Source organism: Schistocerca americana, chromosome 10 (genome assembly GCF_021461395.2).
Source record: "Schistocerca americana isolate TAMUIC-IGC-003095 chromosome 10, iqSchAmer2.1, whole genome shotgun sequence".
NCBI classification, from domain to species: domain Eukaryota; kingdom Metazoa; phylum Arthropoda; class Insecta; order Orthoptera; family Acrididae; genus Schistocerca; species Schistocerca americana.
The window spans coordinates 111,818,880-111,843,387 of record NC_060128.1 but is presented as its reverse complement, the minus strand read 5'-3'; the positions used below and the strand labels follow the sequence as shown (position 1 = coordinate 111,843,387).

Genomic DNA, 24,508 nt, shown 5'->3' with positions numbered 1-24,508 from the left:
TAAGGGCCAATAGGGGACTTCCACCTGAGTTTTCAACTGCTGTACACAATCTCAAGTTGAAAGAGAAAAGTGTGCACTGCCAGAAGGGAATGTAGTTTTATATTAATGGAAGAACAAGCTGGTGGTATGAATGATTAGTACTGTACATCCAGCTACAATTATGAGTGTAGAAAGGAAGAGGGATGATGTGAAGAAGCCTGGCTGTATCATTCAGTAAGGTAAACACATGAAGGGTGTGGAGAGCAGACCAGTATTTGTTGTGCAACCCAGTCCTGAGAAAGGCTGTCAAATGGCACAAGAAGGTAACTCCAATATCTTGAACACCTAAACAGGACCATTCTCAAACACTATCAGGTGATATGAGGAAACCCAAACTGGAGGCACCTGTTGAACCAGGGACTAAGAAATACCCTCCCAAACTCTGCAATGTTTGCAGCACACACAAGTTGAGGAAGGAAATCCACTACATCTGCTCATTCGCAAGGTACCACTTCATAAGCAAATGCGCTTCAAGAAGTACCACACATTGAAGAACAATTAGAACATCTAGTGTGTAAGAATTCTAAGTCTGAATGTAATATGATTAATAGAATAGTAATTACACACTAATATCATGCAGTCCCCTAAGGGGGTGACTAAGACATCTGGCTGATGGGTTATGATGATTACATATACCAGGTGTACCAGTATGAAATGAGCATTAAGATACAAATGTGTCGAAAGGGAACGTTTGTTGTGAAGGAGCCTTAATTTTTTTTTTGTTTTGTTTGGTTAGTATGACATCTGTCAAAGATATTTAGTACACATCAAGTCATGGAACAATCAACATCATATGTTTTCCTCGTGTTAACAATGTCGAATTTTGTACCAGAAAGTGATGATTTGCGGAAAGCATCAATTTTTTGTTTTCATTTGAAAAAAAGTGCTGCAGAGTCGCATCAAATGCTTGTCGAGGCATATGGTGATCATGCTCTATCAGAAGCAACATGCAAAAGATGGTTTCAATGGTTCGGAAATAATGATTTTGATGTACAAAATGAAGAACATGGGAGACCACCAAAAAAGTTCGAAGACGCCGAATTGCAAGCAATATTGGATGAAGATGATACTTTGAGTCAAAAGTAAATTGCAGCAATGCTAAATGTTGAACAACAAACAATTTCTGACCGTTTGAAAGCTATGTGAAAGATCCAAAAGTGTGGAAAATGGGTGCCACATGAATTGAATTAAAGACAGATGGAAAACCGAAAAACCATTTGTCAAATTTTGCTTCAAAGACATGAAAGAAAATCAATTTTGCGTTTGGTGGGATCAGAAAGGTGCGGTGTATCATGAGCTTCTAAAACCCGGTGAAACTGTGAATACTAATCCATACAGACAACAAATGATCAATTTGAACTATGCATTGATCGAAAAAAGACCAGAATGGGCTAGAAGACATGGCAAAGTAATTTGTTTACACAACAATGCACCTGCACACAAAGCAAAACTGGTTCAGGATACAATCAAAACAATTGGCTGGGAGCTGCTACCCCACCCGCCGTATTAGCCAGACTTGGACCCTTCTGACTACCATTTGTTTTCATCAATGGGACACGCATTGGCTGAGGAACACTTCAGTTCCTACGAAGAAGTCGAAAATTGGGCGTCTGATTGGTTTGCTTCAAAAGACGAACATTTCTATTGGCGTGGTGTCCACAAATTGCCAGAAAGGTGGTCAAAATGTATAGAAAACAATGGTCAGTACTTTGAATAAAATGTTTTTACTTTTCAATTCAAAGTTAGTGTTTCATTTTGACAAAAAAAAAAAAAAAAAACAACGCTCATTTCGTACAGGTACACCTGGTACATGAAGTTTACAATTTCATCACAAATATAGTTTATAAAAGATGCTAATTTTCTGCACGAGTTAAAATTTATTTTACAGGGTGATTCAAAAAGAATACCACAACTTTAGGAATTTAAAACTCTGCAACGACAAAAGGCAGAGCTAAGCACTATCTGTCGGCGAATTAAGGGAGCTATAAAGTTTCATTTAGTTGTACATTTGTTCGCTTGAGGCGCTGCTGACTAGGCATCAGCGTCAGTTGATGCTAAGATGGCGACCGCTCAACAGAAAGCTTTTTGTGTTATTGAGTACGGCAGAAGTGAATCGACGACAGTTGTTCAGCGTGCATTTCGAACGAAGTATGGTGTTAAACCTCCTGATAGGTGGTGTATTAAACGTTGGTATAAACAGTTTACAGAGAATGGGTGTTTGTGCAAAGGGAAAAGTTCTGGACGGCCGAGAACGAAGGTGCTACTGTAACTGGACTGCAGTATCTGGAGATGTTAGAGAATTGGCTGTTCCCTCAGCTCAAACAAGAAGCACAACAATTCATATTTCAGCAGGATGGAGCGCCACCACATTGGCACTTATCTGTCCGTAACTACCTGAACGTCAACTACCCGAGGCGATGGATCGGCCGCCAGGCAGCCCGTGACAGAGCACTTCATCACTGGCCTCCAAGAAGCCCTGATCTTACCCCCTGTGATTTTTTCTTATGGGGGTATGTTAAGGATATGGTGTTTCGGCCACCTCTCCCAGCCACCATTGATGATTCGAAACGAGAAATAACAGCAGCTATCCAAACTGTTACGCCTGATATGCTACAGAGAGTGTGGAACGAGTTGGAGTATCGGGTTGATATTGCTCGAGTGTCTGGAGGGGGCCATATTGAACATCTCTGAACTTGTTTTTGAGTGAAAAAAAAAACCTTTTTAAATACTCTTTGTAATGATGTATAACAGAAGGTTATATTATGTTTCTTTCATTAAATACACATTTTTAAAGTTGTGGTATTCTTTTTGAATCACCCTGTATATTAGTGAGTCTGACAATCCAAATTTCTAATTGTTGAGATATATGGTAAGCTGTCATGGAAAACTCTTGTTTAGGATCTTGTTCCAAAATTGAATGCTGTTACATTTACCGTTAGAACAGTATCTGCAATAAATGATAGCCCAGCATGAAAATTAGTTTACTTTGCTTATTTTCATTTGTTTATGACAGACAGCATTATATTCTGGGGTAACTCCTCCCCTTCATGATATTTTTGGCTCACAAGTGGGCAGTTCGAGCAACACGTGTAAGTTTGCAAATCTCTTGTCAATCCCTGTTAAAGAGCCAGGGAATTTTGACATTGGCCCCTCAATATTTTTATGTCGCTTGTTGTTAACAATATGAACTTATTCCTAAGAATTAGCAGCGTTCATTCAGATAATACTAGGAAGAAACGTACATTTGTATTTCATCTCCTTGATTTGTGTAGAAAGGCATGCCGTGTTCTGCTGCATATTTTTTCGAATAGTATCACAAGAATTAAAAAACCTTAGCAGTAATGCTCACAATTTCAAGTCTAAACTGAAGAATTTCCTCATGGCTCATTTCTTCTATTCCATTGGGGAGCTCCTGGAAAAATGTTTAAACTGTGCAAGACTTCTGTGAATTTTATTTTATCTGTTATTAACTTTTCCTGCATTAATTTTATGGACCGATTCATTCCATGGTCATGTATATTTGCCCTCCAATTTGGTTCTACAGAACTACATGTGCAACATAAAAAATAAAGACGGTGGCCTTCAGCTAAGCCCAGCTCGAGACCTGGCTATCGGAATGTTGAGGTGGGACTCGTGGAGTGACAGAGCTGCTGAACACTGTTCGACCCACACTCCTTTGCGTGCTTAATTTAGAGTGCATGTACAAAATTACTAAACTGTAGGGCTGCAATGGTGCCTGATTAAAGATTTACAACTAACTATGAGACCAATTAAAAATGTGCTCACTTCACCTTGCAAGCTTTCTTAAGCACTCTCTGTTAAGCACACCAATGATAAAATCACCTGCGAGTTGATACACTGTATGGGAAACTTGAGTTCATGAATGGACATGAAATAATGTCTTTGGCTCAAAAATTGCTATGTATTAGCCAATCACAAACCTGTGCATGATCGTACCCTTATCAAATTAAAATACATGAAATTTTATGTGCAGATCTTATTAATTACAGTATTAAATGAATGCAATTAGTTGGAGTCAATATGACTGACTAAACTAGACAACACTGTAGTGTAAAGTTTTAAATAAAAGTATTTATTTAACAAAAAAATACTGGTCCTTTTGTGGCTAAAAATTGTTGTGATAACAATGCCATCTGGCAGCCATGTACACAGTGCTAAATGAAGAACGAATTTCATTTCCTAACAGTTACTACTTCTTTTGTCATGTCACCTGATGAAAATATGTTTTTTATCGAGTTGAGCCTCTATGGACTGTGTGGTAACAACCAAATTAGCTTTTATTATTATTATTATTATAGTGGAACATAAGTGGCTGAAAAAAGGGCATTCGGTCAAGAAATGGCAAACCCTCGAAAGTTGATAGCAATGAGCTCAAAGTGGTGGTGGTTCATCACTTAACAAATGGCAATGGCTAAAAAGAGAGTGCCCTATAGGAAACCTCTCTCTCTCTCTCTCTCTCTCTCTCTCTCTCTCTCGCGATGAGAAGGTCGTGAAGAGGTCGGCCAAACTGCTGGGAGTGGTTTAATTCGCCAGAGCTTGTTCTCGTGAAGAGAAGACCAGCGGTGGTGCCAAAGTGACACCATCTGCCAACAGACAGCAACATGGAGATCATCCGCAGGAATAGAAGAGCTAGCAGGCTGATGTAGGAGGACTGCAGCCTAGGCAGCAGCATCAGCAGCCTCTTTTCCTGTCAGACCAATGTGAGCAGGAAGCCCTCAACAGTGAACAAGTGCGAGCTTTCTTGGATCCATTTCAATAAGGGATGGGCTGTGTGCAGCACACAGAAGCTCTGAAAGGGCATTGAACGCAGAGGCTCTGACGAACACTGAGAGAATCAGAGCATATGACACAGTTAAAAAGCCTGTTGCCAGACGTACTGCACGGTCTGATAGAGGGCGAAGAGCTCTGTTGTAACAACTGAGCAGTGCTCTGGAAGCCAATACCAAGAATGGCTGATGCCGATGACAAAGGCACAATCAACACCACAGTCAAGCTTAGAGCCATCAGTGTACATGAATGTGCTGTTGTTAAGTTGTGTGTGAAGATTAAGAAACTTACAGCAATAGACTGAATCCAAAGTAGTGTCCTTGGGAAGCGATTGAAGTTCCAGATGAACATGGAGTGCTGCATAAATCCAAGCCAGTGAAGGATTCACAACCATCAGGAACATGGCAGGTAGCATGAAGTTAGAGCTGCAGGAGCAGTAGACGAAAGCAAACGCCAGGAGGTAACAGAGAAGGGTGCATCCCATGCTCGTGGTCAAGGGAGTCATCAAAAAACAGAGCATAGGATGGGTGGCTGGACATGGCAGACAAATGACATGGGTATCCACTGAAGAGGAAGAGGAGGAGGAAGAGGAGGAGGAGGAGATCACCAAAACAGAGCATAGGATGGGTGGCTGGACATGGCAGACAAATGACATGGGTATCCACTGAAGAGGAAGAGGAGGAGGAAGAGGAGGAGGAGGAGATCACCACACCAGTATGACAGTGGTAGTTCGGCAGCTTCTGCATAGAGACTCTCAACCAGCTAGTGTAAAAGGCGCTAGTGGCCAAGAGTATTCTACAATGGTGGATTGTATTAAGACAGCGTACAATGGACAGATGTGCAGATGAATAAACAAAACACCCATAATCTAGTTTCAAACAGGTACGGGGTCAGTACAAACAGAGGGGGGTAGTCTGATCCATTCCCTAGGAAGTGCTGCTTAGGACACACAGGACATTGAGGGACTGGGTACAGTGGGCAGCCAGGTAAGACATGTGGGATGACCAAGAAAGTTTCCTGTCAAGCATGAGCACCAGGAATTTTGCAGTTTCAGCAAGCGGAAGAGCAAAGGCCCAAGAAGTAAAGACAGTGGAAGAAACCCGTTGCGCTGCCAGAAATTTATGAAAACAGTTTTGTCAGTAGAAAATCGAAAGCTTCATGAGTAAAGACAATCCATACATCAGACATCACTGAAGACACCGATCAAGTACACAAGTCCATGGAGAATGCCAATAGATTGCAAAGTTTTTGATGAAAAGCATGCCAAAGATGCCTCACACAAGACAGTCCATAATAGGATTAATGGCCATAGCAAAGAGAATGACACTCAGGACGGAGCCTTGAAGCACCCCATTCTCCCGAATAAAGGTGTCCAAATAAGCTGAACCCACATGTATCTTGAACACTCGGTCTTTTAAAAATTACTGAAGGAAATGGGGCAGGCAGAAGCACCACATGTATAGAGTACGAAGGATACCAGTCCTCTAGCAGGTGTTGCAGACTTTCTCCAAATCATAAAACATGGCCACACTCTGTTATTTCTGTAGAAAAACATTTACAACATGGGTTGGTGAAGTGACAAGATGGTCAACTGCAGAACAGCATGCACAAAATCCACATTGTACAGTGGTTAGTGGACTACGAGTCTCGAGCCACAATATCAGCTAGCCATGAACGATATGAAATCAGAATTATATTAATACTTTCTGCTGCTAACAGGTGGTGATATATATCAACAGGGACAGGTGAAAATGTGTGCCCCGACCGGGACTCGAACCCGGGATCTCCTGCTTACATGGCAGACGCTCTATCCATCTGAGCCACTGAGGGCACAGAGGATAGCGCGACTGCAGGGACTATCTCGTGCACGCCTCCCACAAGACCCACATGCTTACCTTGTATGTCCACACACTCCAACACACTCATTACTCGTGGAAGACATTCTTACCAAGTCCCGTAAGAGTTTGGGGAATATGTGTGCATCAGCACAGAAGAAGAAGGTCATAGCCGGTGTTGCCAGAAATATATACTTATATGGATATGGTGTCTGTTCTTTCGGACATGTCCGAAAGAACAGACACCATATCCATATAACTATATGAACCATATGTTCCATCACCTTGCAATGACAGTTGGTCAGAGAAGTGTAGCTTGAAGGAAGGTGATTTTCCTTACCAGGCTGAGGTATGGATATGACAGTGGCTTCACACCAGCATCTGGGAAACGTGCCATCCGCCCAAATGTGATTGTACATATGAAGGAGAATGTGCTTTCTTGCAAGAAAAAGATGCTACAATGTCTGAATGGCATGGGATGGAAGCCTGGGATGACGTGAGAGCATGTTCAATCTCACAGGGAGGAGTACAGCCTCCAATTGACTTCAGAAAGCTGTCAATTGGGTTTATATGCACGTGGGGTAGGAGTCAGCAAATGTATAGTGCATGGGAAATGATTGCTCAAATACGTGTCAGAGAGATAGGACCACTCGAGACGATGGGCAAGCTGGGCAGTACAGAATGAGAGGTACAAATGGGAATAGGTGTGTGTGGAATCTAAAGGGAATGTGAGTGCTCCAGCAGTGTTAAGACAGATGAGGCTGAGTTGATTAAGAGGATCAGCCAAGAGGAACTTCTTGGACAGATCCTCTAAGAGCCCCAAAGGTGATGTTTGGCGTTATAGTCGCCAAGCAGCAAAAATGGGAGTGGAAGCTGCCCAATCAGATGAAGTAAGTCTGGCCTGGAGGCAGCGAATGATGGAGGGATGCAGATATAACAAAGAGAAAAGTTGAAACGACGAAGGAAAATCTAGACTGCATTGGCTCATAGCCAGGTGTTCAATGAGATGGTTTAGCTATGGACATCATCCTGAATAAGCAGCATGCCCCCCCCCCTCCCCAATCCCATGAGATAGGATGCGGTCCTCAGGGGGAAGTCAAAGCAGACCAGAAGGAAATGAGAGAGGTCAAAGCTGTCACGAGGATGCAATTTCGTTTGTTGGAGGCAGCAAACCACAAGATGCTGTGATTCTGAGAACAGCCATAATTCCTCCTTGTTGGATGTAATGGCATGAACACTCCATTGAAGAACTGTCATAACAGGGAATGGGGACGAGGAAACAAATGAACGGTAGTCAGCTTAGCGGCTGCTGAATGCCAGCCTTCGTGGACTCACTGCTGTAGGGTGCAGAGGCTGAAGGATCCTTTTCCATGAAACTGACTGAAACATTGGCATTCTCACTGAGCCAGACTGCGGACTCTAGGGCAGAAAAACAGCAGGCAGAGTGCACCAGCAATATGGAGGCTGGTCGGGTGAAGATATCGCAGAGCAACACTGTTGAAGTTGATCTCTGAGTTAGGGAAGGAGCAGATCATTTGCTTTTATTCGATTTCTTAGAGCCTTTAAAGTTGGTGGATGAAAACTTGATATTTTTATTGGCTGGAGAAATGTAAAAAGTCTTCATGGGAGTGTTTTTTTGGTCCTTTCCAGCTTTTGGGTTGTGTAGCAGGTGATTTCACCACCGGAGGCGATACTTTGGTGTCTTGTCGAGCAGCTGTTGGAGAAGGAGAATGGGACGTTACACTGACACCATGCGGTTTCACAGCTTCAGTACTGAATTTGAGGTCACAAGTCTGCATGGCCATGTCCTTTCCGGAGCAAGGCACAGCAAGAATGGTGCTGTAAGTGCTGGATGGTAAAATGCAGGGCTTTTGACAAGCCAACAACTTGCAAGGGTAGGGTTACTTTTTCCTTCATCTGGATCTCCTGGATGGCCCGCTCATCAAGATACATGGGACACTCACGGGAGAATGTGGCATGGTCATCATTACAAATGATACAGTGGGGAGGAGGAGGCAAGCAAGCACCCTCATGAGCATCTCTATCACAAGTAGCACATTTGGCCGTGTTTTGACAGGACACACGAGTGTGTTTATAACACTGACACTGGTAGTTTATGATGTTGACACTGGTTGTAACACATTGGGTTTGGAGTGCATGTTCAGATTGCCATGACTTCATAGCCTGGCTTAATCTTCAATGTAAGCACTACTCCATCAAATGTAAGAAAAAGAGTGTACTAAGTTTGCATCAAGCTTTTTCTTTACTTGGTAGACTGATGAGAGAGATAATATTGGGTTTCCCCCTTGCTCAGACCGTCATCCAGCCGAGTGTAAATAACATTCAGCATGCGATGGGCCTCTACATGAACAGGACAGCCGTGGACGAGCAAAGCTGTACACAGTTGTTGGGCTTGAAAATCACAATTGGTCTCCAGAAGCAAAGCTCATTACAAGAGCTAGAGCAGGATTACACAGGTCCTGCAATTGCATCAACACCTTTCTAAATAGTAAACAGATTAACTGCAGTGGAAGACTGACTTCCTTTGGTACGTGACACCACAAGGAACCGAGGTGCAGCTGGGAGAATAGTTGAATCTTTACCTCATTCCATTTACGTTTAGCAGATGTAGACTTAGATGGAGGTGACTGGTTCATTGAGATAAATTCCCCATGATTGACAGTGTCTCCGATGGTGTGCTCCTCCCAACTGGGGAGCCCCTCAGAGAGGAATATTCACACCTCAGGTAACACCTCCTGAACTCCAGACAGAGGCACCAGCTGGCAATTGGGAAGGTAACAGCTCAGGCAATTACCTCTCTCTGGGCCTGGCCTGTACAAGGGGATATGTGTGAACCCTACCTGTCAACCCAGGGCTGGGAATTATGCATTACCCTGTCACCTGTTATGTGTAAAATGCATGGGACAGCCTTCAGAGGCATACAGGTAGGAAGAAAAACAAAGAGAAACCTCAAACGCTAAAGCAGAGGAAGGGGAGGAGATGGAGAACAAGGAAAGAAAGAAAAATAGATGAGGGACTGTTCTGGTTCCAGGGTATCAAAACTTCAGAATGCATTCCTGAAAATATTCAAGACATGTTCCCCCAGGGAGGGGTAGAAGAATAGCAGGAGGATAGACATGCAGCACAGAAAGGGGAAAGGTGCTGCAAAGGCTGATGCTTCATGAAAACATCACAGTCCCAAAATTTGTGGATTTCAACTATGTGCTGCCTACTGCCCAGAAACTAAGACGACCAACTTGTCTGCACTATGTCAGTCAGTCTTCACTCCAACATCTGCCCTTTTCTTTCCCCAAACAACAACTCTCGACTAGCCTTTCCGTACTGTGTGTTTGGCCCATAACAAAAGTTACCTAGCCTGTCATGGCTGAAATTTTGTACTGCCTCCTAACCAGTAACACTGTCACTAGTGACTTACCTGCACACGATATAAAATTTACAATGATTGAGCCTACTGGCCAATTTACATAAATAATGATTTTTATATGAATAATGCTAAAACAAATGTTACTCTGATGCTATTCGATGTATAAATAATCAATTAATTCTTATATAGTGTTACACTAATAGTATGCAACACTGCCAAGTTAGTCTTTTCAAAACTGACAAATTAAACCAAACAAAGTTATATATTGTTACTAAGATGCATTTACTTTGTCTGTACCATTTCCTTAATTGTAACTATAGTTAAGACACCAATGCAAGAATTCTACACATGTATCACCTTAATGTAATGGATGTTGGATAAGGTAAGGCAGTTCCTATTTTTGCATGCTGTGGTGTGTTTTTATGAGGGTATGCTGAAAAGTAACACCTCCAAATTTTTCACGTGAAAACTCTAAAAAGCTTTTCAAATAAAACCAGTTTTATTAACATTCTACATCTTTAGTCTTCACGTCTACATATTTATTTCTCAACAATGTCACCCTGTCAACAAACATGTCTTTCCCAATGAGGGCCATTCATTGACACCGTCACTGTAGATTGTTTGATTTTATTGATAGAGCCACAATCTCACCTCTGTTTGCACCGCCTCATCACTACCACAGTTCAGTGAACGCAAGGTGGCGGGTTGTTGTGGTTGTCCCAGTGCTCGTGTATGGTCTGGCATTGTCATGCTGAAGAAGAGGGTGCTCCACATACGGATAACTTCTTCAAATTTGTGCTTTCAGTTTTCTGAGTGGTCTCTCAGGCACCAACATAGTTATGTTACACTGTCATGTTACATCCTACAATTCACAGCCCTCTAGCAACAGAGGATTGCAACTTGTGTCAGTAAAGTGGTAAAGTAATACACGTGACATGTAATACCTCAACTGATACTGAGAACAGAATAAAAATTTGGAAGCATTACTTTTCAGCATGCCCTCATACAAGTTATTAGTGAATCTCAATGGAATTTGCATCTTGCTATTGGTAACTTGGAATCTTCAGTTTAGCTGTTTTATGCAAGTCCCTATTAAATATTTGTTTAAGTTCTCCTCTTTGCATGGGCCACATCAACATATATGCACTTGTTATGTTACACTGTCATGTTACATCCTACAATTCACAGCCCTCTAGCAACAGAGGATTGCAACTTGTGTCAGTAAAGTGGTAAAGTAATACACGTGACATGTAATACCTCAACTGATACTGAGAACAGAATAAAAATTTGGAAGCATTACTTTTCAGCATGCCCTCATACAAGTTATTAGTGAATCTCAATGGAATTTGCATCTTGCTATTGGTAACTTGGAATCTTCAGTTTAGCTGTTTTATGCAAGTCCCTATTAAATATTTGTTTAAGTTCTCCTCTTTGCATGGGCCACATCAACATATATGCACTTGGATTTCAGGGATGCTAACAGCTAAGTGACCCTAAGATAACATATACTTATAACTTCGCTTGCTGAAATTTCACAGTACTCTCCAAGCATGTGTTGATTCTGGTAAATCCTCTTAAGAGGCTACTACTACTATATCAGTAGCAGTAACAGTACACTGATATCAGTGTAAATCGAACCAATTATATCAGAAATGATGGTGAGTTTGCTGTTAGAAAGTTAATTACTGGTGTGGCAACTTCAGAGACTAACAATCTGCAGTCCAAGTATTGCAAAAAAAAAAAAGTATCCAAGTTTAAAGATGTTACTACACCTCCCACCTAACACAATAGGAGGCGATATTTACCACACATACAGAGAACAGTGTACAGAAGTCCAACATCGCATTTTATAAGAATACTGTAACACCATTGCCATCATATTAGTAATATTTTCTGTCAAATCTTGCGAAGCTGACTATATTTTTATTTGCACGAAGATACAATGGCAAGCTATGCTGCTCTGTAAAGAAGGCCATAATCGGCCACATGTAAGTGAAATGCAATGCTCAGATTCAAAATTACTTCTTCTATCACAGCAAACCAACATCTAACACTTGTAACTTCAGAAATTATTTTATCCTTAACAGAAAGTTGCAGTCCAGACAATGAAAATCAGCTCTTGCCAATAATGTACTATAGTCAGTCTAAAACAAATTACAATACATATTTACACAATCTCGAATAACTTTTTTCAGTACCCATCTGCTATCTCGTTTTTCTCATCTCTTTCTAAAAAATTACAGAAAAAATATATCTAACATCGGTACATATATCATACAAAGAACATTGCATTTTTTAAATAATTTCACAGACAACACTTAATTAAAACTGTTGCGATTCATTTTCAAGTTTTTATCATTAACAGCCAGACAGCACTCATAGCATCTATCTCTGATTGCTTCTTTCTCAAAAACCTACAACAAACATCTTCTGTGGTGTGAAACACAAACACGCATGTACGCACACACACACACACACACACACACACACACACACACACACACACAAAGTAATTGATTTTCATTCCCATCATTTCCGCCGAGCTTATAAAATATTTAAATTATGATTTTGTTTGGGTTCTGAGAACACTATCTGCATTTCCAGGTAAAGTGCACTGCACTACTGCATACTACTGTTCTTCTGTTGCATGCTGCTGTTGATAAATTTATTATTGTTGTTTGTAGCCAATCAGGTAATGGTATACGGTAGCCAATGAGAATCGCTCAATCTAATGACTTCTTTCAGTGGTAGACAAATAGATTACTTTTGTTTTCAATACAGAGTGTGTGAAATAAAATTATTCATTTGGCTTTTATCGATTATGATGTTGGTTCTGGTTTTTGCACTTATTTCTTGTATTGTATGTTTCTCAGAAGGTAACAGGATTTATTGAGACACTGTTTCATATTCCAATGTTATAATTTGGTTGTGAGTTGGCAAGGCCAACGAATGTGACTGACAAAATATTAGCTGTGGTGAACGACTGATTTGTGCTGTAATCCAAGGTCTAAGTTTGGTTGCCAGAATTTGACTGAAAGAAAACTGGTTGTGGTGACAGACTAATCTGTAGTCATCATCATCATCAGAGACTTGATTCATCGGATTCACTTAACACCATTCACTGCATAACAGTTATCAACTGCAGCACCTAATGGAAAAGCCGCAGTACGCTGAAGGTGCACATTTACCACATTTCTTAATACATGCAGATTAGCTCACTAATCATAACCAGAGAGAGAGAGAGAGAGAGAGAGAGAGAGAGAGAACTGTCATGAAAGAGTTACCTTACACTTTCACAGGCCAAACGTTCAGCCAGAAACTAGAACACTGTCCAACAAGTAGGTTTCAAACTTGGGGAAACTTCTTACTTAAAACAGTTCCAGATGCGATATTGTTACCTCACAGTCTCCTAATCAAACCACCCCATAGACATAACCTGCTTAATAAACAGTAAGACAATCTGTGGCCAGCACTTACCTTCAAGAAGTAAAACATGCAATGCTGATACATGCATGTAAAAGAAAAAGTGACAAATTACTCAGCTTTCAGAACCAATAGTTTCTGCACTGGAAAGAGAGAGGGGTAGATTGGGAAATTGCAGATCTCTGAGACCCCAGGATGATAAGATGAGAAGGAGCCACCTGTAGTGAGGACAATAGCAAAAAAGATGAAGGGGGAGGTGTCAGAGTCAGTCAGATGTCGAGGGGGAAGAGGCTAGGTAGTGTCATCGTGTCTGTGTGTGTTGTAATGTGGCAGACAGGGTAGTACATATTTTCTTTGCACATTTTGGATAACTTATGTTTTGTTTATTCGTATTTTCACTCACTGAGGGTTTTATTTTCACTTTTGTGCCATATTTAAGGTACTTTAGACATAGCATTTATTTTTATTACATAAATCTACTGTACACAGAGATTCTAGTATTATCATCTAGTCAACACCTCTGGGATCAGACACTAATGTTTATTCACCTCAAAATGTATATTTACAACAAACCAACAATACATACAAACACTGAATCCATTTTAGTGATCGGATTTATAAAGTAATTAAAATATAATGAAAAAAATTCTGATGAAAAAGTCATCATTTATTTCACTGTCATATGAAAATGCTGCTCAACCAATAATTTTATAATATCTGGAAATTTATATACAAACTTTTTGTAAAACATAAAATGTTGATTATAATTTAATTACTGTAACAGTAATAATGTATGTAGTTGTGATTTTATTACATATGGTGCAGCAGTGACAATGTGAGGCGGTTTCTGTTGGGAGTAAGTACGGAGTCAGATTTTGTAATAATTCAGTTAATATATGAGGTGGAATCAGCCTCATGAGGCCAACTGAGGAGATAGATGAGTGACAAGGTCAATAGAACCAACAACGGTGAGGAGAGCAGTGTGTTGACATCACACTTTTCCATACTGCACCCAAATGAGGCAATTGACAGAGGATGACAAGATAGTCAGTCAGTCATGACTTTCCCACCAGGGCCAGAATGCAGGGCTTTGCTTGCTTGCCTGCTTCAGACAGTATGTGAAAGTCTTCATAAAAACTCGTTTCAATTAATATAGTGGAAATGAACTTCAAAGTCACATGTGCCTTATTTGCATAATTAGAGTGTTAACTTTTTCTTTGCACAAGCATGGTCAAGCCAGTCATAAAAATATATTACAGTGACGTAAGATCAATAAATGTCCTTACAACAACAAGGTGAGCTTAAGTAACATCCTACTACAAACAGTTCTAATACTAGCAATATCTTTCAAAAGCAATGGAAGTGGAATTACGCAAAGAATTTGTCATTTTTTTTAAATTTGAAAATTGTAGCATAATTGTTAAAGTGCCTATTGACAATACTACACATTTTGCTTCCTGAGCTCAGCAATTTTGTCCCGTAATTTATTACTTTTCTCAACTGAATGTTTCTCTGTCTCATTACTTGGTTAATCAACTGTGACCATCACAGTATATATTCAAAGTAGTGAATCAGAATGACTAGCCAGTAACTTACTTTCAGGAGGCAAAATTCCCAACACTGCTACTACATGCATTTAAAAGTAGACACCGAGTACACAGTTGATGAACATTCTCTGCAGCACAGGTTCCCAACCTGTCTTGATTTTTGATAAAACAAAATTACTTACTGATACTTTTTCACACACACACACACACACACACACACACACACACACACACAGAGAGAGAGAGAGAGAGAGAGAGAGAGAGAGAGAGAGAGAGAGAGAGAATAATAAGTTAACTCATAGTTTTCCAGATTTTCTGGATCATAGCTCATTTTCATATGATGATTCAATGGTGTTCCCTTGAGTGAAAAACATTTTCTTCTTCTTCTTCTTTGTTTTCACCTTTTCCTTATGGGATCACCATTCGTCATTGGTTCTGGCAATGTTAGTGACAGTCAGGAGCCGGACTCCATTCCTGATGTCAACAGTCTCCCCAGGATGGAACGTGCATACCCCAACTGTCTGCATACAGAGTTCTCACATTCAAGTACGAGAACGTTTTCTAAATGTTTGCATAGTGTGTATCTGAGGTGGGACATAGGTATCAGTTCAGTGTTCACCTGCTCAGATGTGGAAAGACGTCTGTAAACCACATCCAGGCTATCTGGCTCACAAGTCCTCGCTGTTAATCCACGTGGCAGATTCAGTCTCAGGCTTGCGCCCCTCTCCAAATCATGGAAGCAGTGTGTTCATGTGCTCGACTATCCAGGCAGTTTTGGTGAAGGATATTACATATTTTGGAAAAAAGGTCAGATTTTTAAAATAATTTTACTAAATGATGTTAACAATATTGATTTACTCCTCAAAAATGGTTAATGAACATATGTTATTAAAAAAGTAATAGGCCTATAATATTAGTGAGAAAAACAGTGACAAATTTTTCAATGTTTGGTGTCATTTATGTCATCACCGATCTTAAATCTAATGCTGTAAATCTGTTTCTTTCCTTTGTCAGTTACCTGCTGACTACATAAAATCCATTTGGGCTACATGTGATAGCGGGTAGGCGGTGAAAAACTACTTCACTGCAAAAAATGGTTCAAATGGCTCTGAGCACTATGGGACTTAACATCTGAGGTCATCAGTCCCTTAGAACTTAGAACTACTTAAACCTAACTAACCTAAGGACATCACACACATCCATGCCCAAGGCAGGATTCAAACCTGCGACCGTAGCGGTCTCACGGTTCCAGACTGTAGCACCTAGAACCGCTCGGCCACTCCGGCCAGCTACTTCACTGCAACAAAAAGTTGGATATAATATTGGAATTTGCCTCTGAAGTCAAAATTCTTAATACCCATTTCTTAATTTCAATTTTAGCTCTTCATCTGTTGACAATTCTATCATCTCCTCCTGTAATGATTTTCCTGGTGTCTGCCAGGGAGCAGGGTAGGGGGTGGGAATATGGTAGTTGATCCTCACTGCCTCCAGTCTTAAATTTTCCATAGATCAAGAATGCCCTCTTGAATCTCTTCAATGCCTACTGGTGGGCAGTAATGCCCCCACTGCGAATCGCTGTTCTACAGCATGACTCAATGCGTCTGAGTGCTGCTACACCACATCAGCTATTTGGATTCTCTCATCTCTTATTAATTTTCCTAAACTCCAGACACATCACTGCATTACAGAGCCCTCCTAGACTTAACCTCTTGTAATCACCTCCCAGACTGTTCTTTATCATGAGATTTACAGAACACAATCCATCAATGAATGAATGAAAACAGGAAGGAATGCGATTAACACACTGACTGGCATGTGGCCGACGGTGGCCACAGCATGTGCCTCTGGTACGGTGGTGGTGCCCTCTAGTAGTCAATTTGTTAATAATTTGAATAAATTTATGATGAACTGTGCAATTCAGAACCCCCAAGACTAAAACTAAAAACTATTTCAATATAGATTATGCTCCCTATTTAGAGTTTAAAAATTAAGTTTCATATTCCGATGCAGACATCGTACAGTAACCCAAAGTGGCCAAATGGTCTTATGTTTGCATTAACTGGACCTCGGCTTTCTTTTGATAGCTGATAATGGATTGTAGAAAATTACATAAATGCAAAGTTTCAAGTTATTGAAAATAACTGTAGGTGATACTTGTAAGCAGAGATGCAGGTTTTTATTTTTTTTAAGGTAGAGGCTTTTCTGCTAATTCCCATACATTAAGTAATGTCTACGTAATTCAAATTATTCAAATTATTATTATTATTATTAGTAGTAGTAGTAGTAGATTAGTGCTAGTTATAACCAGGTGTTAGTATACTTTACAAAAGTTGCTCAAACCTGAAAGCTCCTCTTTACGATGGAATTTATGAAATATAGTGTGTTAATGAATTCATGAATGAAAAATAAAATAATAAAAATTCAAATACTGACATCTGACAACCTCTCAAGTCACTGCTCTACTGAACAAAGCTGCTTTACCACTAAAATTAAGCACAAAATCATTTGCAACTTACATTTCGGGCCCAATCAAAGAAGGGTACAAGGTAAAGGTCCTTAACGTCCACACGTGTGAGAAAATGCGATGTCAAAAAGGCTGACACTCTGAACAAGTCTTTTACAGCATGTATCTTGCATATCTCGAGTATTCTAAGAAAGAAGAGAGACAGAGAATTCTACTTGCAAAAAAGTAGTGGAAGCAATCAGAATACAAAAATACAATTGGAATTATCTGCATTATGTTAAACTTGGAGAGCAGATCATTGATATAAAAGAATAACAAAATGACCAGATGCTTTTCACTTTCTACGTACCTTTCCATGACAGTTTTTCTTGTTCCTTCTCCTGAAGCAAAACTGTCTAATCGTGACATGTGGAATGGTATCATGACAATGATCGAGAGCCACAGTATCAACATATAACGGGTTTGCCACGTCTCCGTGTCTGATGGGTCCTGGCACTCTAACATGTGTAAAACAGGTTCCACATCCGAGACCTGAAAATGAGATAACAATAATTAGCAATCTGACTGCTATCACTTATTTGGATACTTTCTTTAACTATAAAATCCTCACATTCCCTTTCTGATTTGCTGGTTTCTCTTATTTCCCACACAGATTTAATTTTACTATCTGAACTGTTCATACATACAGAATTTGTTAACAATTTTAAGACAGCACACGATTTCTCTTAGGTACAGCTCCCGCCAACCTAAAGGACGGCTTGGACACCACAGTGATTTACTGGGCACAGTCCTACTGGAGGTCATTCCCCTTGCTATCTTCTGACTTTGAACTGATAGCTAGTGAGCTGCAGGGAGAGCTACAGTCTAACATGAACTCAGCCCATGGTTCAAGTAAGCATTTTTCACATTAACAAACACTGCCAGAGGTGAAAATGTTAAGAGACAGATTAAAATCATTCAAGGAGTGACTGTGAATCAAACCTTTGACCTCTGATATAGAAGTCTGGCACTTTACCACTCAAGCACACTTTCTTTAATATGAAAGTAATCCTACTGATTTGCTTGTCTTGAAGGGAGTTAGAACAGCAAAAAAATTATTTTTCACATTTTCGCATTTTATCTCATTACAAAATTTGCAATGTTCCAACTAAAATTATATATATATATATATATCACTTATAAACTCATGTAGAAAGTATTTTATTTTTTTAAATATAACCTACACTGGTTGAAAATGTTAGAATTTTTAAGTGCATTACTTTAAGATCTAATAAAACCGGTAATTTTTTATATAGAAGGCTGTGCATTGCTGTCATGTCCAGAAGAGGATGGGCACCAGGTTGAGGAAGTTGAAACAAAGTTTGAGAGACAAGAAACTTTCTGATGGCAAAACCACAAGAGGCAGGCTGACAGACAAAATGATTGATGAACTACAGCAGTATTATGGGATGGCCATTAGAAATAATACTGAGGATTTGTTGAAAATGAAGTGGACAGTATGGGCTATCTTCTTCCAACTGTCAACTGATGAAAAACCAGTACACCACCTCCATCCTCCTGGATCTGATTCATGGCGCAATTACCGCAATGCCCAGTACTCAAACAGTTCATTCATCCCAGCAGCAGTCGTGGATATCGTAAAACCTATTTACAGAGACCTGACAAATCCTGAATTACTGAAGAAGTGTCTGCATGGTCAGACTCAAAATCCCAATTAGTCATTCAATAATCTTATAAGGACTTGCTTACCAAAAATATTTTTGTTGAAATGAAGACACTAAAGTGGTGGATCAGTGATGCTGTTATTGCTTTTAATGATGGCAACATGGGTAAAGAGAAAGTGCTACAGCACATGGGAATTAATCCTGGAGCAAATTGCATCAGAGAACTTTAACAGATGGACAAGGTTCGCATTGTTAAAGCAGAGTCTGCAGCACAGTTGGCAACTGAGGAGGCCAGGCAAAAGGAAAGAAGAAAAAAACTTGGAAAAAGATCAAGAGGATGATATACAGTATGGTGCAGGGTGCTTCTGAGTGACTAACAACAAAAAATTAAGCATATATTAAGTGAGTTACAGTCTTTTCAATCTTTAGAAGCCGTTTCTGAAAATTTACATTTTCTGTTGCATTTTTCCCTAAATCTCAGAAACCACTTCGAGTAGAGTATTCAAATTTTCTGGTAGTAATAACATACATATCCTGAGTCTACTGAACTAAAAGACGAACATAATGTTATGTATAATTAAAATTATTTAGGAACATACAAAAAAAGTGCACAAAATTGTAACCACTTAATTAAAAAATAGTATTTCTGAAAGCAGTGGCTGAAATGCAATAGGCCTAATTGTAGTTCTGTAGACTCAGAACATACAGTTTAATGTCCTGTAAAAGTTTCATGTCAATGGCTACAGAAGTTCCTGAAACACAGGGAAGCCAAGCCACTAAATTTAACATTGTCGGGATAATAACTGCATACTATTTATCCCTTTCTATATGATGGTTTGATCTCTTTTCCAATCCACAGCTTTTTACAACTTGTCAGCATCATATTTTGTTATTTTCTTGGGAAGATGCATTTAAAGTGTAATTTTACAAGACCCAATGGACACAACTTGCTTGGTATATTATTCAGCTGAGGGTCAATTGAAGCGTCCTATTCCACCAGTCTGCTTTGACTCATTATGTAAGGGTGTTGTTGTGTGTGACGTCATTCCAGCATGCTTATGATTTGTTAAAAAAACTTCCTGGCAGATTAAAACTGTGTGCCAGACCGTACAGCACTTGCCCATGAAAGGCAAAGTCCGGCACACAGTTTTAATCTGCCACGACGTTTTTTAACAAATCAAAAGCCCGGCATTTTAGCCTTTAATTACGCATACTTACTTGTTGTTTATATGTGTAAAAGTATATAAATGTGTCAAAGGATATAAATAAACTGTCAAAACTTTACTGACATACAGCATTCATTCTATAAGCGATATTCACAAAGAAACAAGCCGGAGGCATAATTACAGAAACCAGTAACTGTATGTTAGAAGTATTGACCCTGGCTGTTGAGAAACTTGTCCCACTGTGACACAAGGCGGTGAATGGCTGTGTCATAAAATTCCCAGGGCTGCGAAAACCAGTTTGCACATACAGCTGGACGTTGTCATCTAAGGTGAATCGTTTGCCCCTCACAGCCTTTTTAAGGGGACCAAAATTGGCGTAATCACAGGGAGAGAGGTCTGGACTGTATGGAGGGTGGCCAAGAACCTCCCATTTGAATTTCTGCAGGAGTGTCGCAACTGTGTTGGCCGTATGAGGCTTCGCATTGTCTTGCAGCAGAATGACCCCATGTGTGAGTTTGCCTAGTCGTTCTGATATGATCGCTTGGTGAAGGGTGGGTCAATGTTTGTGAGTAACACTGGGCATTCACTGTTGTCCCGTGCTGCAGGAAATGAGTCAGAAGGGGGGCATCTTGGTCACAGAAAAATGGCAGCGTTGGACAATTGATGCATGCTGCTGGTAGCTCTGTATAGTCATGAGATGTGCACACATGCCCTCTAGCGACGGGCTGTGAAATTGCACACACTGATCGGAACCTCACTTCATTACACATGCCACGATATTACCCTCCTGTCACCGGTATACGCATTCCAGACTCCAGCTTGTTTCTTTTTGAACACCCCTTATATATAAGCAGCACGGCCTACTGCAACAGGCAAAAGAAGGAAATCACTGCAAAAATGCTACTGTTACAGCACAAAAGGCGAATACGTTGCTCTTTAGAAGACTCTGACAGAAAAGTGTGCCATCCACTAACACCAAGGACAAGGAAGGTGGGAGAGCATATTCATGTATTCATGCAAAGGACCAAAAGGCAGGAACAGTCCAGCAAAATATGGATCACATTGTGGGAGGGTCCACAATTACAAGGGGGGGGGGGGGGTCGGAAGGAGGAGGGGCAGCTGACAGCTCGCTGCAGAGCATAAAAAACACTGGTCAACCTAGTATGCCCAATACAAAGACAGCAGAGGATGGTAGATTCGCACTGGTTGAGACAGAGGGAAGAGAGCCACATGGCTCCTTGGTTGCATGAAGTTTATTAGACAAGAGTGTAGCCCCCATTCAGTACACAATTAGGCAAAAAAAAAAAAAAAAAAAAAAAGATTTAACAAAGCTGCAAATGCACACCCCAGAGGGGTCACGGAGAGAGCTGACGATCAACAAGTTAATTATCTGGGATACCCACGTGGCTGGGAACACAAATCAAATCAACTGAACATGCAGCAGTGCCAGATCAGTGACAAGACAGACACCATGAAATGGCGGAGAAAAAAATCTGAGCAGTACCCAGAAGGCCATTCAATGAGTCTGTACACAACAAAACTCAGGTGAGGAGGATCATTTCATAAAGCCAGGTACCCCAGAGATGGCCATCAGTTTCATGGAAGTGGCACTGAGAGAGAGATGCTGAATATGAAAGCTTTGTATACATGGAAGAAGCCTGGAGATACTGACAGGTTTCAGATAGATTATATAATGGTAAGACAAAGATTTAAGAACCAGGTTTTAAATTGTAAGACATTTCCAGGGGCAGATGTGGACTGACTACAATCTATTGGTTATGATCTGTAGATTAAAACTGAAGAAACTGCAAAAAGGTGGGAATTTAAGGAGATGGGACCTGGACAAACTGAAAGAACCAGAGGTTGTACAGAGTTTCAGGGAGAGCATAAGGGAACAATTGACAGGAAGGGGGAAAGAAATACAGTAGAATAAGAATGGGTAGCTTTGACGGATGAAGTAGTGAAGGCAGCAGAAGATCAAGTAGGTAAAAAGACGAGGGCTGGTAGAAATCCTTGGGTAACAGAAGAAATATTGAATTTAATTGATGACAGGAGAAAATATAAAAATGCAGTAAATGAAGTAGGCAAAAAGGAATACAAACATCTCCAAAATGAGATCGACAGGAAGTGCAAAATGGCTAAGCAGGGGTGGCTAGAGGACAAATGTAAGGATGTAGAGGCTTATCTCACTAGGGGTAAGACAGATACTGCCTACAGGAAAGCTAAAGAGACCTTGGAGAAAAGAGAACCACTTGTATGAATATCAAGAGCTCAGATGGAAACCCAGTTCTAAGCAAAGAAGGGAAGGCGGAAAGGTGGAAGGAGTATATAGAGGGTCTATACAAGGGCGATGTACTTGAGGACAATATTATGGAAATGGAAGAGGATGTAGATGAAGATGAAATGGGAGATACGATACTGCGTGAATAGTTTGACAGAGCACTGAAAGACTGAGTCGAAACAAGGCCCCCGGAGTAGACAATATTCCATTGGAAACACTGACGGCGTTGGGAGAGCCAGTCCTGACAAAACTCTACCATTTGGAGAGCAAGATGTATGAAACAGGCGAAATACCCTCAGACTTCAAGAAGAATATAATTCCAATCCCAAAGAAAGCAGGTGTTGACAGATGTGAAAATTACCGAATTATCAGTTTAATAAGTCACAGCTGCAAAATACTAACGCGAATTCTTTCCAGACGAATGGAAAAACTAGTAGAAACCGACCTCGGGGAAAATCAGTTTGGATTCCATAGAAATGTTGGAACACGTGAGGCAATACTGACCCAACGACTTATCTTAGAAGAAAGATTATGGAAAGGCAAACCTACGTTTCTAGCATTTGTAGACTTAGAGAAAGCTTTTGACAATGTTGACTGGAATACCCTCTTTCAAATGCTGAAGGTGGCAAGGGTAAAATATAGGGAGCGAAAGGCTATTTGCAATTTGTACAGAAACCAGATGGCAGTTATAAGAGTCGAGGGGCATGAAAGGAAAGCAGTGGTTGGGAAGGGAGTGAGACAGGGTTGTAGCCTCTCCCCAATGTTATTCAATCTGTATATTGAGCAAGCAGTGAAGGAAACAAAAGAAAAATTCGGAGTAGGTATTAAAATCCATGGAGAACAAATAAAAACTTTGAGGTTCACCGATGACATTGTAATTCTGTCAGAGACAGCAAAGGACTTGGAAGAGCAGTTGAATGGAATGGACAGTGTCTTGGAAGCAGGATATAAAATGAACATCAACAGAAGCAAAACGAGGATAATGGAATGTAGTCGAATTAAGTCAAGTGATGCTGAGGGAATTAGATTAGGAAATGAGACACTTAAAGTGGTAAAGGAGTTTTGCTATTTGGGGAGCAAAATAACTGATGATGGTCGAAGTAGAGAGGATATAAAATGTAGACTGGCAATGGCAAGGAAAGCGTTTCTGAAGAAGAGAAATCTGTTAACATGGAGTATAGATTTAAGTGTCAGGAAGTCATTTATGAAAGTATTTGTATGGAGTGTAGCCATGTATGAAAGCGAAACATGGACAATACATAGTTTGGACAAGAAGAGAATAGAAGCTTTCGAAATGTGTTGCTACAGAAGAATGCTGATGATTAGATGGGTAGATCACATAACTAATGAGGAAGTATTGAATAGGATTGGGGAGAAGAGAAGTTTGTGGCACAACTTGACCAGAAGAAGGGATCGGTTGGTAGGACATGTTCTGAGGCATCAAGGGATCACCAATTTAGTATTGGAGGGCAGCGTGGAGGGTAAAAATTGTAGAGGGAGACCAAGAGATGAATACACTAAGCAGATTCAGAAGGATGTAGGTTGCAGTAGGTACCGGGAGATGAAGAAGCTTGCACAGGATAGAGTAGCATGGAGAGCTGCATGAAACCAGACTCAGGACTGAAGACCACAACAACAACAACTACAACTACGAAGAGAGACTAGGTAACATTATATAAATTGTTGTGTGTTATAAGAGTGTGCTTATGTTCACACACTAGAATTCTTGATGAGAGGGTTAGAATGAGGACTGAAGTAGCTGATTTCGCACTTTCTGTTCGAGTCTTCTAAAGAGAAATATATTCGCCCTTTCTGTGCTCCAACAAGAGATTTTTTTGTGGGTTTACTAATTTTTTTCAGGTTCTCCTGTTGCAATGAACAAGCAATCTTTCATTATCTGTTGCACCAAACTGATT

The 24,508-nt window shown here is 40.3% G+C and overlaps 1 protein-coding gene and 1 non-coding gene across 2 annotated transcripts in view; both read right to left on the bottom strand.

Moving 5' to 3' along the window:
- LOC124552512 (tubulin-specific chaperone D) overlaps positions 1-24,508 on the bottom strand; it is a 192,117-nt gene that overhangs the window by 162,869 nt on the left and 4,740 nt on the right. Inside the window, exons 2-3 of the mRNA XM_047126801.1 lie at positions 17,831-18,012; positions 17,534-17,666 (exon numbers count right to left, since the gene is read on the bottom strand). Of these exons, the coding sequence (XP_046982757.1) occupies positions 17,534-17,666; positions 17,831-18,012 (315 nt within the window). The remainder of the gene's footprint in view (positions 1-17,533; positions 17,667-17,830; positions 18,013-24,508) is intronic.
- Positions 6,584-6,658, bottom strand: Trnat-ugu. The gene has a single exon. It is a non-coding gene; the product is annotated as a tRNA-Thr (tRNA).